The sequence below is a fragment of the Gavia stellata genome, chromosome 12 (assembly GCF_030936135.1).
Source record: "Gavia stellata isolate bGavSte3 chromosome 12, bGavSte3.hap2, whole genome shotgun sequence".
NCBI lineage: Eukaryota > Metazoa > Chordata > Aves > Gaviiformes > Gaviidae > Gavia > Gavia stellata.
In genome coordinates this window covers 25837431-25852702 of record NC_082605.1, presented here as the reverse complement: position 1 = coordinate 25852702, position 15272 = coordinate 25837431, and the positions used below count along the sequence as shown (strand labels likewise).

At 42.4% G+C, this 15272-nt stretch overlaps 1 protein-coding gene across 1 annotated transcript in view; it reads left to right on the top strand.

Moving 5' to 3' along the window:
- The first annotated feature begins 231 nt into the window (after nucleotides 1–231).
- The window catches only part of FGD5 (FYVE, RhoGEF and PH domain containing 5), a 116224-nt gene continuing 101183 nt past the window's right edge, over nucleotides 232–15272 (top strand). Inside the window, exons 1-2 of the mRNA XM_059823209.1 lie at nucleotides 232–262; nucleotides 10107–13041. Of these exons, the coding sequence (XP_059679192.1) occupies nucleotides 250–262; nucleotides 10107–13041 (2948 nt within the window). The 5' untranslated portion in view covers nucleotides 232–249. The remainder of the gene's footprint in view (nucleotides 263–10106; nucleotides 13042–15272) is intronic.

Here is a 15272-nt window from a genome sequence, read left to right as displayed (position 1 = left end):
CCGCCGCCACCGCCCCCCGACGGGCCGCGCGCGGGGCAGGGCGGAGGCGCGTCGCGGCGCTGACCGCCCCCGAGCCGGCACCGCCGCCTGCCCAGCCCGCCGCTCCGGGTCCGGCTGCCCCGCCTGCGCTCCCGTGCCCCCGGTGGGGCTGTAGGGCCGGGCGCGACCGCGAGGGGCGAAGGCGGCGGCGGCCCCCCGGGACCATGCTCTGAGCGCCCAGGGCACCAGCGAGCAAAGTTGCGGTGGAAGATGAACAACGCCGGTAAGTGCCCGGGGCCGCCGGGATGGCTCGCCGCCTCCGGACATCTTTTCCCCGGGGCCGGCAGACGCCGGGTGGGCTTCCTTCCTCCGGTACCGGCACCCTCCTTCCCCTGGGCCGGCACACCCCGCCTCCAGGGCCAATACCACCGGGATGGCACCCCTCTCCGGGCACTGCTCCTCCGGGGCTTGCACCCCGCCCCGTCCCGTCCCGGCATCCCTCCTTCGGGGCCGGCAGCTCCTGGGCCGTGGCACCGGGGCTGGCACCTCTCCTCCAGGCACCCTCCGTCCAGGGCTGCCCCTCCTCTTCCCCCCGCCGCGGCAGGTGCTCACTGGCTCCCCGCGGGGCACCGCGCACCCCGGGGCTGTGCATCCCCCGTCGCTGGCCCCGCCGGGACAGGGACAAGCAGCAAGGCCAGGCGAGGCGGGGGGTTCCATGGAGCACCAGGCTGGCAGATCGGGAGGGGGGGACGCGACTCTGCGCCCACTCTTCCCTCAGACACACTCAACCCTTCACAAAGCTCCTAGGAAATTTGCTGTGACTTTCTTTCCAAAAGTCTGGGGTTTGGGGAGGTAATGTTTTCTGCAGAATTTTCTCTCCAAGGCAAACCCAAACCCTTCCTCCTTCCTTCTGTTAACTTCCCAGAATTTTTCCTTGATGGAAACTGGGAAGGTGAAAGAGACAGGATGAGAAGGGAACAGATACTAAAGACAAGACATTCAACAGTTAAACTTTAAAAGAAGTCACTAGAAAATCGGAGCAAACTTTAAATTGTCCACCAACACATTCTGATTTTCAGGGGCGAGGTATGTGTGTAAAAAAAACAAACAAACAAACAAACAAGGAAACAATTACTACTAACTCTGGAGTTATTTAGAAAAAGCTAATGTTGCATCTAGAATTAAAGAGGAAGAGAAACAGTCCCTTTGTGTTAGCCCTAAAATTTTCCACTGTGTTTCCTTGTTCCAGAAGGTCAATGTTGCTGGGCACCTCACTTGCATGGGTACATCCTGAAGCCCAAAGATTTCACCGCTAGATACCTTGCCCTACAACTGTCATGTGTTGGGAAACTGTGAATCATTGTTTGCCAAAGCACAGGAACGTAAGATTGGAAAGGATCTTTTAGGTCAAATCCAGCCCTCTGCTGTTGTATCAGCATGTCATACCACTCCTCTGAGTTTAAAGTAAAAGGTTCTCTTTCCCCTTGGAGCAGGGAGTGAGACACTCTTCTACCCAAAAGGTGGTGACATTTCCATTCTATTTTCTCATCCTGTCTGGACCGGACTCTGTCCCTCCCAGGAGACAAACTCATTTGAAAGTTAGGTGAGCCAGCCAAAAATTGCTTTAGCCATGATGCTCCAACCTCTCTTTCTTCATATCTCCATTATTTAAAATAGACCGGCTCTAATCTGATCCTGTTGTCAGTGGAAGTACAGTGTAAGGAATATCAGATGTATCCATTTCTAAAGAGTTAAATTTTATTAGCAGTTTTTATTTTTCAGGAATGTAGGACTGTGCTGGTTTTGGCTGGGGTAGAGCTAGTTTGGCTGGGGTAGAGTTAATGAATCAGACTACCTTCATTACCAAAAGCAGTACCCGTTGTTACAGAACACAAGGTTGTATTACTCCTTTTATTAATTCATCAAATTATATCTTAAACCAAAGCTTTTTAGGTCGCTCTCCTGCTATTCCTCTCACAAAACTGAGAACCTCTTACCATTGCTAGTTCTTCTAGTTTCCAGACCAGATTCATTGCCATTTATTCTTCTGATTACATTGTCCTTTTGCTTAAAAATAGTTCTTTTCCTCCTCTGGTGTTTACCTCCAGGTTGTATTTATAGAGTGCTCATATCCCTTCTCAGCCTTTGTTTTGTACATTCACACAATGCAAGGAATGTCTCTCCCATCAATGCAAAGCAGAACTTCCTACTGAATGTGAAGGAGAGGGGCATTTATTAACTGGCACAACTCGGGGACCAGCATTAGCGATCTTTGTATTACAGTAAGTAAATACATAGCACCAGTAAACAGTCGTATGTGCATGCATATATGGCAGCCTTGATCCCACAGAAGTTAAAATAACAACAGACAGAAAACAGGAAGGGAGATATGGATTATCCTCAGAGATGCCGAACTGATAGGAAAAGAAAGATGAAGCAGTCCACCCAAGGTCACAGGAAATCTGTGGTAAGAGACAAGAAACAGACCCCCACTTGCCAGCCTCACACACAGGACCTTCCAACTTCCAAGTACCGATTTGTTTGGCAGGTGCTGAAATGATGCTGCCGATAGGAAGAATGTACAGATGTTAGACTCCAGATTGTTCAGAGGTGTAAGCAGACTATATATTCTTTCAGCTGCTACTGAAAGTGATATAGAAAAGCTGCCATATGTGCCTGTCAGAGAATTTTAACCAACATCATCTTTGGCTCCTACAAAGCAATATATGAAACAACAGGTGAATATAAGCTGTCTGCTGCAGTGTGAACTTCCTGTTGTGAAATCACAGCCAAATTGGAAACATCACAAACACTTACAGTTACATTAAAAAGAAATATATGCCAGTAGTTTAGAACCAGGATTATTTAATTGTCATGTATATGTGGTTTTTCATAGTCAGCCCCCCCCAGCCCTACCAAGACTTGTGTGTACAGTCTGCTAGAGACAGTGAAAATGCTGGAGAATTTTCAAGATCAAGATTTTTTGGTGTTGAAATTCTTCCTTTTCTGATTACATTGTCTTTAGATTTTTCCCCTTCCCCAGCAGTGTTTCTCTGCGGGATGTTATGCTGTTGTATTATATTTACAGATGGCTGCAATAAAGTTATATAGTAAGAGAAATTTGTAAGCTATTGATCTGGTATCCCAGAGTCATAATGCATTGATAGAGGATGGATTCCAGTAACTGTACAGAACAGCATTTTATTTCTGCAGAGTGGGATGTGCTCTGACAGCCCAGCTGTTAATATTTCAATTAAGATTTGCAAGAAGACAAAATTCCCATGGGATAGTTACTATTGACTATAGGTCTGTCTTCCCACTAGTGGAGCCTTCTTGCTATATACAGAGTACTTTTGATCACACATTTTAAGAACATACACTGATAAGAGAGGATAGATGTTTTTGAAAAGTATCAGATTTATGCAGATGCTGAAATACCATTTTCATATATGTCTGAGGCATTTAGGAGCCAATGACCTGCTGGCTTTGAACAGGACCTCAGATCTCAAGTGCCTAAAGCCCCAATTCTCAGAAGACACTTAAGTATCTAATTCCTGTTCAAGTCAAAGTGGGAGCTGATACCTAAACCTGGATTGAGGTCCCAATTGAAAGGAAGACTTGCACTCCTATGTAATTAGAAAATCCTAGTCTAAGTACCTTTTCCATTTCAGGTGACTCCCATGCAACTGTTTTCGTTTTTTATGTAACTTGTCATTTCAAACTTTTCTCTGACAGTGTGAAATAAGTGATGCATTTACATGCTGTAAAACAAAGAGAACTACTTTTGCAGTGAATATTGCAAAATTAATGACATCTCGGTTATTTACAGTACATCCTGGGGTCCTACCAGTGACAACACTGGTGTTTTATGAGTTGAATACCTCAAAGGGATTATACTTTCCTTGTAAATCATGCTACCTCATCTATTTAATCTCCAACACATTGAAGCACATTACACAGTTTATGCCGGGTACTTAATTCAGAATGACGTTGAAATGGCTTATCTACATAGGCAGCTTAAACACACCCTCACTGTCGGACTTGGACAGCTGGCAGAATTGTAATTACAGGTTGGAACCTACAGCTTCCTGTACTGGAAATGTAATAAATGAGTTTTAGGAGACTCTGTGCTTGGCTTGCCTTACATTCCTGGCAGCATGACTATAGTGGTTGGTGCCCATGTTCTGGCCAGGTCCAAAACCAGCTCTTCATCTGCGAGGAAAAGCAGTCTGTTTCACTTTCAGTGAAGCTCTATGTGTTATTTTGATAGGAAGCTCTGTCTACCATTCTCTCAGAACAATTTCTTCTCTAAGGAGTAAGCACCATGGTCAAAATATAAACCCGTGTATTAGGCTGAAATAGACACAGGTACAGAATTTCCTCTCTGTCCCGCTTTGTAAGAACTTGGTGTTGTTTTGGTAGCGGAGGTGTGGAAACTTCTACCTATGATTGTTTCCATGAGTTTCTGGGTTTGTGCAGCACTTGGCACATGTGACTTTCGTCAATGGTATGAGCTCTTAGACAGCACTGTCATGCTGCATGATGGCTCTCCTGATGGCTGCTGGTATAGGATAGGTTCTTTGTTGTTTCACGTCATTGCCTAGTTCATAAAATAGAAATGCTACGATGAAATAACTTCAATCCTTCCTGGTCCAAAAAATTTTTATGTCTATAATAGTGTTTCAGCAAGTGACATGTAAATGAATTCCTCTATTTACTGCTATTCTTAAGGTTGCTTATTCTCATTTCCTCAATAGTGGGACTTTGCTTGCTTCAAATGGGGAATTTGATCCCAGTCTTTGGAAGAACCTACAGATTTGCTTGATAAAGGCAACTGTATAGATGCAAAGACACATTGATGTCTGTGTAGTATTTTAGTAGCACATTCCAATTTAAGAGAAAAGCATTTATTTTACAGAAATAAAGTCTGGGTTAATTAGATGGAGGACTGGTTAACTGGCAGTAGCGAATCTCTGTAGTAGTTATCTCTGTAATATTATCAAATGGTATGCATAGTGCTGGGACCAGGATTATGTTGATACTGTCCAACATTTTCCTTGGTAGGAAAGCAAATAGAAAAGAATCAGATGACAAAGTTCACTTTATGATGTAAAGATTGGTGAAAGGGTAATTAACAAAGTAGGCAGGGCAGTTATATAGACAGATCTGGATCATTAAGTTGGATCCATTCAAACAAATTACGCTTAATGCATATTATAAAGCTATTAGTTCAGAGACAATGAACAGGCAACACAGCCTTTTCCAAAGGAAAAGACTTCAGGAAAGGCAAAATTGTCCAACTGCAAAGATTTAATGAGTTAATTTGTTCAGTTTACCAAAGAGAAGAATGTACCAAGACATAGCTGCAGGGAAGTATATGTCTTCCCTAGAGAAATACTGAATAATAAAAGCGTCTTTAACCCAGTGGACAAAACAATAACAAATGCTGGAGATAGAAGCTGGAGATAGAAGCCAGGCAGCACTAACTGGAAATAAAGGCTTTATTTTTAAAATGAACAATTCATTACAGGAATAAGATAAGGATGATACTGAGGTATATACTACAACTTTTGCTGACTTCAGACTAAAGCCTTCTCAAAGGCAAGTTTTAACTTTATTCTGATATAGCTGATAGAGTGAAATTATACAGCTCCTCACCAGAGCTGAATGAGACTTTCTGATGCCCTTGTCTGGATATTCTCCCTCTACCTCCTCTTTCTCAGGCACTTGCCATCTGTGAATTTCAATCCCTTCTTCCTGGGCAGAAGTAGTGACAGACAGGACTTGTGTGCCTTGGTTTCCACTGGGATTCTAGGTTTGGTGCAGTCTTGTCCCACTGTTGCTATGTGGTCCCTCCACCTGCATTGTCACTTCCATCCAAAAGCTCTGCAGATCCCTGAACTATGCAGTGCGTCTCTGTCCTCTCTTCTCAATGTCTCTCCCATTTTAACATATGCCTGAGTTGAATTCATGCCAAAGGCATGAAGAAAACACAGGTCCACAAAAGTTTGTTGGTCAGAAAAAGCTACTTTGAGCATCTTAAGAGATACCTGAACTGGATTGTGGCACCAGCCAAGGCTGGAACTAGTATCTGCACTGTGGAGCGAAGTCATTTCTTGGGCCACCATCAAAGACCGTGGGCCTGGGACATGCCTACAAATATCCCTGCAAATATGAAACCTCAGTATTTAATTAGGCCTTCACCCCAAAACCAGCTGCTTGAGGTGGGGTGGGGTGGTGATACTGGTGGATATGTTTCCTCATAAGTCTTAATTAAATTCTAGGCTAATTTCTAAATCTGGAGAACATTTGAAAGTGGGTAGTTGCAGTGTTTCAGGCAACACCCCACTACAAAATGTTTATTGTTTCAAAGAAACACTTGAACAGTGAAGGCTGTATGGGCTTATTGCCATTCCAGGAGAGCTGCTAGGCTACTGTTCACTGCTTAGAAACTTGGAGAGGAGAGTAATGTAATTTCATATGGGCCATGGCAGGAATGAAACCATGGTGAAATGCAGGTTTGCCTGAAGGAAGGTGGGTAAGGAGAGGAAGCGGTCCTTGTCAGTACAAGGAAGCATCGAACAATAAGGGGAGGAGCAGGCTAAAGAAATTCTTATTCCCCAAGAGTTTCCCTTAAAGCACAAGGTGGGTGTGTCTCCCTCCAACATAAAACACATCCTAAAATAAACATGCACAATTATTTGTGAACATACACATTCCTTATGGTGCAATGTTGTTTTGTGTCCATTTAGAAGTTATAGCCAGAACCTTTCAAGTGGCTTAGACAGCAAAGGAAGCAGAAATTGAAGCAGAATGAAATTATCCTGATAAAAGGCAAACAGTGGTGCTTTCTTTTCAGTAATTGTTTGGGTTATTTTTTAAACAAACACTCATACTCCTCCTGCCACCTCCCCCCCCCAGAAAAAAAAAAGGAAAATTGTTTAAGGAGCCTTGTGAAAGGCAAGATCAACACACAGAGCAGTTAGGAAAAAACTACGGAAGGAATCAGCAGTGACCAGTAGCTGGCACAAGTGGGTAAGAGTAGGACATCACAATGCCTATTATTACCATACTGTGAACAGGGTCCATTACCATAAGTTCTGTTCCACCAGCAGTATTACTGAAGGTAGCAGAAGGATAAGCTCAAGATTACTTGATTCCTTTGGCTGTAGAAAATTATCACTGGAGGCAAAGTGGGTAACTGTGTTTAAGCTTTTTTTTTTTTTAAGTGGATGTCTGCATGGTTATTTTACATAAAAGAAATTAGTTAATTACACTATTGTATTTCAAATTTGTTTAGGAGACAAAGCTTGGGACATCCTGGCATTCTCTACAGTCCAGTCTTTTTCTCATTACGCAGTGTTTCAGTACAGACACTCCATCTGACAAGAACAAGGATGAAAATGCAGAGACTGTGCTCAAGCCTTGTCACATCCCAGGAATGGAGTAGGGATAGTCATGTCCTACTCTTGTATAAACATTCCTTGGAAAAGCCAGACACTGCAGGAAGTGGTATAACACCTCCTAAGTGATGTTTCTTCCTTGGAGTTAGTACTAAAAATGCCTCATTATGGTGGTAAGGGGTCCCTTGTTGATTTCTGGTGGGAACGGTGTAAGGACTTAGTTTTAGCTAAAAAAAAGTACCAGAAAGTTAGTTTAGGATGTTCAGTCATTGCAATAACTGATTGAAAAATCCAAAAGGTAGATCTGGCTGGGGAGCCAGACTTAAGAGATAACTCAACCCACTTCTATTTTTAACTGCTGCAGACTTGCTGCTGGCTGCAACAGAAGCAATGGTACTTCAGCAATGGTGAAGTGTTTGGCACATAGCATTTCCAAAATAATCTGGAGGGAAAGATTAGCTACCCATTCTGTGATTTCAATAATTAGGTAGATGCCCTGCAGCTCAAAGCACCAGTGAAACAAGAGTACACACTACAGTACTGGAGACTGGCGAATATGCAGTTCTCTCTCCCTCCTTTTCTACAAGTTGTTTTAAGCCTCCCCCACATGAAGCTGGATCAGCTAAAACCCCAGATACAGAATAATTCTTAATCAGTATATGTGATAAGGCGCCTGATTAGAACAGGTTTTTCACTCCTCCTAGGCTGAGCTGAGATCACTGACTCAGTTTTGAACTTAGATGAAATCTCTCTGGTGTCTCATAATTTTAGAAAGACTGTTTTCTGACTACATCAGAATGCCAAATTGTCAGCATCTTTCTGAGTATTGGAAGAAACTTCAGCAAGGTTAAGAAGATCAGAAGAAACAGCCTCCTATACCTCCCAGAGTCTAACCAAATATTCCAGTATTAGTTCAATACAAATTATTCCAGTTGGATTAAGATAACAATAAGAAAAGTACCATGACACCAAATAGCAGAACAATCAGAGAATCATTTTTAAGCAGCTTGCATTCAGTATTATTCTCAGAATGGTGCATAGCTTAATTTTAATTGTCTTCATTTCCAGATATCAAAAGTCTGCATTCCAAAATACTCAAAATATAACAGCACAGTAGCTACACTTCCTGAAAATTATACCATGATTTAGGATAGGATTTCACATAGGAACCATGTCCCAAATGGTGACTCTTGAGATGCTGTTCCCTTCTTTCCTATGTGTAGGACATGAAGATTTTGCACAAAGAAAGAAGTGTTCCTGTCTCTCTCATGGTGAAATAGTTTGTCTTGTGTGTTTCCTTAAAATGGAGAGCTCCCCTTTTTCCACTAAAATGCGTAAATTAAAATTGTAAAAAGAATTAGAGACTTCTAATTGATTAATCATGTAATGGCTAGGAAACATTAGCAAGAGCAAAACCCTTCTCTTTACTTATTACCATCTGTAAGCATTTGGTGTGCTGGCTTCTTCACATCACATATGTCATCTCATCTAAAATCTCATGAGGGAGGATCCCTATTGTTGCCTATTTATGCAGCCTTTCAGTATTTCATTTAGTTATTTAAAGCATATTAATTTCAGGACCATTTCAGACAGCTGGAAATGGCTGTGCAATGTAAACTGTACTGTGAGTAAAATGGCCATATATGACTTAATTCATCTGGCTTCAATCTAGCTTATTGTCATTCTGCTTCAATTCCCCTACATGTGTGTTAGCACTTCCACTAGAAATAGTTTAGAGACCCTGGCTGGCCCTATTTTGCAAGATAATTTACTTTCTAAAAGTATATTTTGCTGTTCAGAGAAGATTGTACCGGCAAGGGGTCCTGGCATTTACAGGAGGATGGAGGATCTTCTGACTAAAGAAAGGACTGAAGAAGCTGTACACTGAAAACTGAACTTCAGTTTAAACCAGTAACTCTCTTCATGTTTTGGGTTGAAGTATTTCATTCAGTGCATTATAGCTCAGCTGCATAATCAATGTAAAGTATTAGCCAAGCTTTTAGCAAACCATTTTACCCCTCATGACTATGTTGTTTGACAAACAAAATGTAACTTCATATTTTGTTACCACGGTAATGGCAGATGGTAAGACTGTGCGTCTGGGCACCAAGTGTTCACTTCAGTTTGGCTGGGTTGAGTTAAACCTTGATCTGTTGGTAGAACTAACTTTGTTCAATGCTGAAATTCTGCAAACTACACATTGAAATTAAAATCATTGCTACAAAGTGTTTGTACTGTGTTATAAGAACAGCTACTATGGCTGAAAGGCATTTCTTTCATTGCAGTGAAACACTTCAGCATCATTGAATCGAAGTATCCATACTTAACTCTTAGGGCAAACAGATTTCTGGGTCAGAATCAAAACGTTTCTAATGTCATTAGTACTTGTGAGTGCAGGAGGTGTTACCCATCTGTGGTTAGCTGTGTATGATACACCCTTGGCTTTGCAGCTGTACAGCTTTCTCTCCCCAGGTGTGCTAGGGCTGGCTCTAGTTCAGTTCAGTTTTGACCTTAAACAGTGTTCCCTGGAATAGCTACAGTGCCACATGGAAGCAGAGTGCATATGCTTTGCTCTTTCAGTTCTCTTTTCAGAGCTGAGCCTTTTATTGGATGGACTCCTGCATTAGAAGTCACTGGTATAAGATAAAGTCGACTGTAGGATATATTCTGCTGGCTTTAATACGAATCCACGATTACTAACATGGCTTTCTCTCTTTTCTCCAGAAATCACAAAGCCACCACTAGCACCGAAACCAAAGATTATTGGTCATCTTTCTCCAGTAGCTGTCTCCAAATTTTCTCCTTCACTGCCAAGTGCTGACATACTTCATAACCCGAACTCTATGTCTAGGGGTCCCAAACCACCTATTGCTCCCAAGCCAAAATTCTCAGCTGACACTGAAGGCAAATCCAGTGTTTATACCAACAATAACTTAAATAAATGCTCAAATGGGAAACTGGTATGTCTTGATGGAGAGCTGTATGAAGGAAACCAATGCAATGCTGATTGCCCAGAATCTGAGGCAGATAATGAATACATTGTAGTTCCTGAAGCTCAGCTGACCAGCAAAGACTGTAATGACTTGGAACATGAGCATGATGAGAACCTAGATTCCTCTGTGGAAAATGAAGTCTCAGAAACTCCAGAAGAGGTAGAGAAGGAAGAGGATAACATTGCTAATGATGAGGATACCAGTAATCAAGAAGTCACCGACAGTGAGCAGCACCATAACTCTTCAGATATTGCTGAACCAATGGAACCAGGCTCTGAAGAGTCAACCAGAGACTGTGACCAGTCCAAAGCACTTTGTGAGGAGTCCTCAGATGCCCCTGATGGGGATAATGATGCTTCCAAGAATGTAGATGAAGATGAGGATGTTGTAGGTGATTGCAGTGAAACCAAAACCAAAAAGGAAACTTCTAACAACATGGAACTGGTTAAGGACAATAGTGATTGTAAGACTGACAGTGATAACATTTTGAATAGAGATGAGGAACTAATGGGTGATATCTGTAAAGATACCATTGTAATGCCACTGCCTGCAGATGAATCAATCCCAGGTTGTGAGAAGGCAGGGCAGGAGGAACTGCCTGAGATTTTAGAAGAGGGAGATGGGTGTCTAGCACATGATGGTGACCACAGTGCGCATGCAGAGCTTGATTTGAACATGGAAGGGGAGTTAGAAAATTATGACTGTGCAAGCCCTGACATGCTGCCTGATGAGGCCAGTGAAGAAACAGCTCCCGGCTTAGAACCGCGTGAAGATGAACCCAACGCTGAAAATGGTTTAGGAGAGTCTATCCGTCAAGCAGCAGCTGAAGAGGAGGGAGCAGACCCAGACGAGCACAATAATACAAACACAGGAAATGCCAGTGATGGCTGCCAGATCACTGAGAGGAGAGGTGAGGAGAAGATATCAGAGGTAGCCTGTGAAGCAAGCAAAGACTCTGGGAAAGGGGAGGAGGAAACTGTGAATGCAGAGAATATGGATGATGGCTGTCAAATTGCTACTTGTGAGAATGAATGTGATGAGGAAATACCCATAGAACATTCAGATGAGAATCTTCAAACAGAAGAGACCTTTCTGGATGAAGATGGTTTGATCTCTGATAGTCTACCTAGTAGTCCAGGGATGGAGCCAGAGCTGGAAGATGTGACTGTTGAAGACCATAGTGAAAGTATTGTGGAAACCTCTAAGCTGCAACTTGAAGACAATGAGGTGGAAGCAAACAGCCTCAGCAAAAGTGTCCCAAGTCCACCTCAACAGGTCCCACTTGAGGAAGAGTTAGAAGTCTGTAAACATGGCAAAATGAATGCAGAATGTGGGACCAAACGTGTCTTGCATGAAAACCTAGCAGTCCCTGAAGTGGTCATTGTGCCTGAAGAATCAGAGGAAAGAGAAACTAGCAGTGATTCCCTAGATGACCCTTACGTGCTTCCTGCAGAAAATGAAATTGCTTATGATGGGCAGACTGATTTAGGAGCTGATCACAGTAAAAGGGATGAATTAGGCATGGATGGTGAAAACAACTTGCTGCCCATTGATCGTAAAAGCATTGTCACTAGAACGCGGTCGCTCTCTGGGAAAATGCCGGGCTACGTCCCAGAAACAGTTCCAGAAGAAACTGGACCTGAAACTGATTTACCATCTTCCCGCAATGGCTCTGGGACAGAAGATTTAAGCAATAATTTATTTTCAGTGGAAGGAAAACCAATGGAAGCCAACAGGGCATTACCAACCAAGTCAAGATGTTTCATTTTATATCCCCGATCTTACTCTGTTGAAGGGAGAGAGATACCTGTCTCTGTTTACAGAGAAAGTGATGGCTGTGTATTGGATGATGGTAGAATAAAAAGGACAGAAGACAACTTGTCTTTGCCTTGTGTCAATGGTTCCTCAGGTAGTTTTTCCCAGAGAAATCATCTTTCATCATGTGGGGTATCTACTCCATCCTCAGTTGTTGATATACCACCTCCTTTCGAACTTGCCTATATCACCAAAAAGCCAATCACTAAAAGTTCCCCTTCACTTTTGATAGAGAATGACTCACCTGATAAGTATTCCAAGAAAAAGAAATCTTCCTTTAAGAGGTTCCTCACTCTAAAATTCAAGAAGAAAACTGAAAGTAAAGTCCATGTAGATGTTAATGTTTCCTCTTCAAGGTCCTCATCAGAGTCTAGCTATCATGGGCCTCCAAGGCTGATGGAGCTGGACAGGAGGAGCCTAAGTAGCTCACCGCAACTCAAATCACATGTGGGGAAGCTCCGTGCATCTGAGTCTCCCTCAGCTGTTCTTTTCTATAAGGATGGTAAAAGAAAAGGAACGCCCAAGTCCTTCAGCAGGAGTGTGTCAAGGGTGGAGTCCTTCGAGGACCGGTCCAGACCTCCTTTCATGCCACTCCCATTAACGAAACCTAGGTCTATTTCATTTCCCAATGCTGACACATCTGACTATGAGAACATTCCTGCTATCAGCTCTGACTATGAAAACATACAAATTCCTCCTCGGAGATCCACCAGAGCAGGAACTTTTACTGAGTTTTTTGAAGATCCCAGCAGGGCATTATCTGCCACTAATGAGAATGACGGCTATGTGGATATGAGCAGCTTCACTGGCTTTGAGAACAAGCAGCAAACCACAGACCAGGAAACAGAAAGGTACTGTAATAAATTATTATGTAAGACCTGCTAGCCTTGGCCAAACAGGCAAGGCCTCCCCTGCTAGGTATTGTAGGCAGATCCTCGATGTTGCTTGGCTTATACCCCCTCTCAGGAAATGCTTACAAGAAAGATTGGAAGAATACAAGATAAGCCTTTATCAGTGGAAAAAAAAAAAGACACTAAATTAACTCTTTACCTTGTAAAAGTATACTAGCAAGTCCAGTGGATCTGGATCCTATAGTTTACAGATACAAACCAAAGAACATTTAAAAATATTTGATTTATCTAATGGATCTAATTTTTGTGCCTTGGGGAGGTGGGGAGAGCTTGCTTTGTTCTTCAGTAAGAAAGGTTTCTGACTTCTTGACTGAATGAAAAGAGATCCTATTTGCTGGAAGGGGTCCTGCTTCCTTTTTTCATTCCTGTCAATTTCTCAAAGCAACAATACATATATAATTTATCTTTCAAAGTACATCAGTTAAGTATAGACCAGAAAATCCCAAATCATGAACTAATTGGACTAGACAATTAATTTAAAAAGTTGCTTTAAAACCTATCATTATGGCCCTTTGACAGAGCTGCTGATTTATAAATGAATTAAATAGCTCTGTCTGAAATCGTATGCATTGCTAATGTTAATAACAATCTTTCATCCCATTCCATTAGATTATTTGCAAACAAGAAAATGTCCTTTTCATAGTTACGTATGAGCAATGCACTCAAGACCTTTTAATTTGAATTTGAATCTGTTCTCAGATTATAGCATACAGTCAGTGGAGTGCAAAGATGTAAATAAGAAGAGTGTTTTCCATTAAGTTCATGTTAAACAGGTAATGAGAAAACAAGGTGCAAAGCAAATAAATGAAAAGGCATGTCTTTAATGCAGTTGTATTTTGTTAGAGCTGTGTGAAAAAGATAAACATCTTAAAAGCAATGTTTTCATGTTCATTTTCACCCACCATTCTCCTTCTAAAGATTTAATACTCCTGTTTCTATGCAACATTTATTTTTTCTGGTCCTCTCCCCTGTCATTGTGAATGGAATAAACCATGGGCATTTCACACATCCCTCTTCCGATATTTCAGACTTGGGGAGTAAAAGAACTTTCCTTTAACACCTCTGAACGAGTCTTGCAAACCATTTCTGAGACAAGAATGACGTACAGTGCTTTGTCTTTCTGAGAGAAGCAAGAATTGGTGGGGGTGGGGAAGGTGAATAGACATGGGGAAAGAGATTGCATCAGTGCTTGAGCTGTGGATCCATACGTGCCTGAAGCTGAGGGGTCTGGGACACAGGCCTGTGGTTTAGCTCTTTGGAGATGTTGGCTGCCTACAGTGTTGGGAGCCCCAGTGGTGCTGACCCTGGGACATGGTGGAGTACAGTGCAGCTTCACAAAGCACACACCGTCATCCCCAGAGCAGTGCTCAGCAGAAGCTGCATTAGCAGGGCCTGATGGCCCATTAGTCACACTGCTTTCAGCGGTTTGCATTGCGCCCAGCACACTGACGTTTGCTCTTGGAAAAGCTGTCCAGTTCTTTGTGTCCACGAAACACCGCCCATTTTAGGTAGTTCTTGAAGAACCAAGTTAAAAATATTAAAACTACGTCAATTGCTGTGACTTGGGCCCATTTATGAACTTCCTGTGGAAGCTTGTTGTTTCAAGGGGAGAGCCAATCCAAACTGGTTCAGGAAGTCTCAAGGTCAAGGCGTGAACATAATTTTTCAGTCTGCTGCTTGTTGTGCATGCAGTTTTTGCTGTTGGGGGAGAAATGAATGCTAGGCTCCTGAACAACCCCTTTATCAAGATAACTGGGGTGGAGAGGAAGAGCATCAGGCAGACAGCAATACACATACATTGCTGCTGACATAGCTATTTGCTATATTTGTCAGGATGTTTTGGACAAAGACATGTCTGAAAAGTTTTGATGAAATGTAAATGGGTAATACAGATCCGATGGCATAATATACTTGGAGAAACAGTGTATGGCCTAATCGTAAAGCAAAGCAAATTGTACAAGTACATGTACATGAACCTATTTACACATGCATACATGATGTATGGACATGGATATTTTATTTTCTTCTAAAGCAGTTCTGCCTAAAATATCTCTCAATGGATTTAAGCTTTCTAAGACGAATACCTATCAAACACAGCTTTACCACAACCACGCAGGGATAAAAATTACTTTGAACTCCAGCCTGCTCATATCCTGAGGCTTATTTCAATC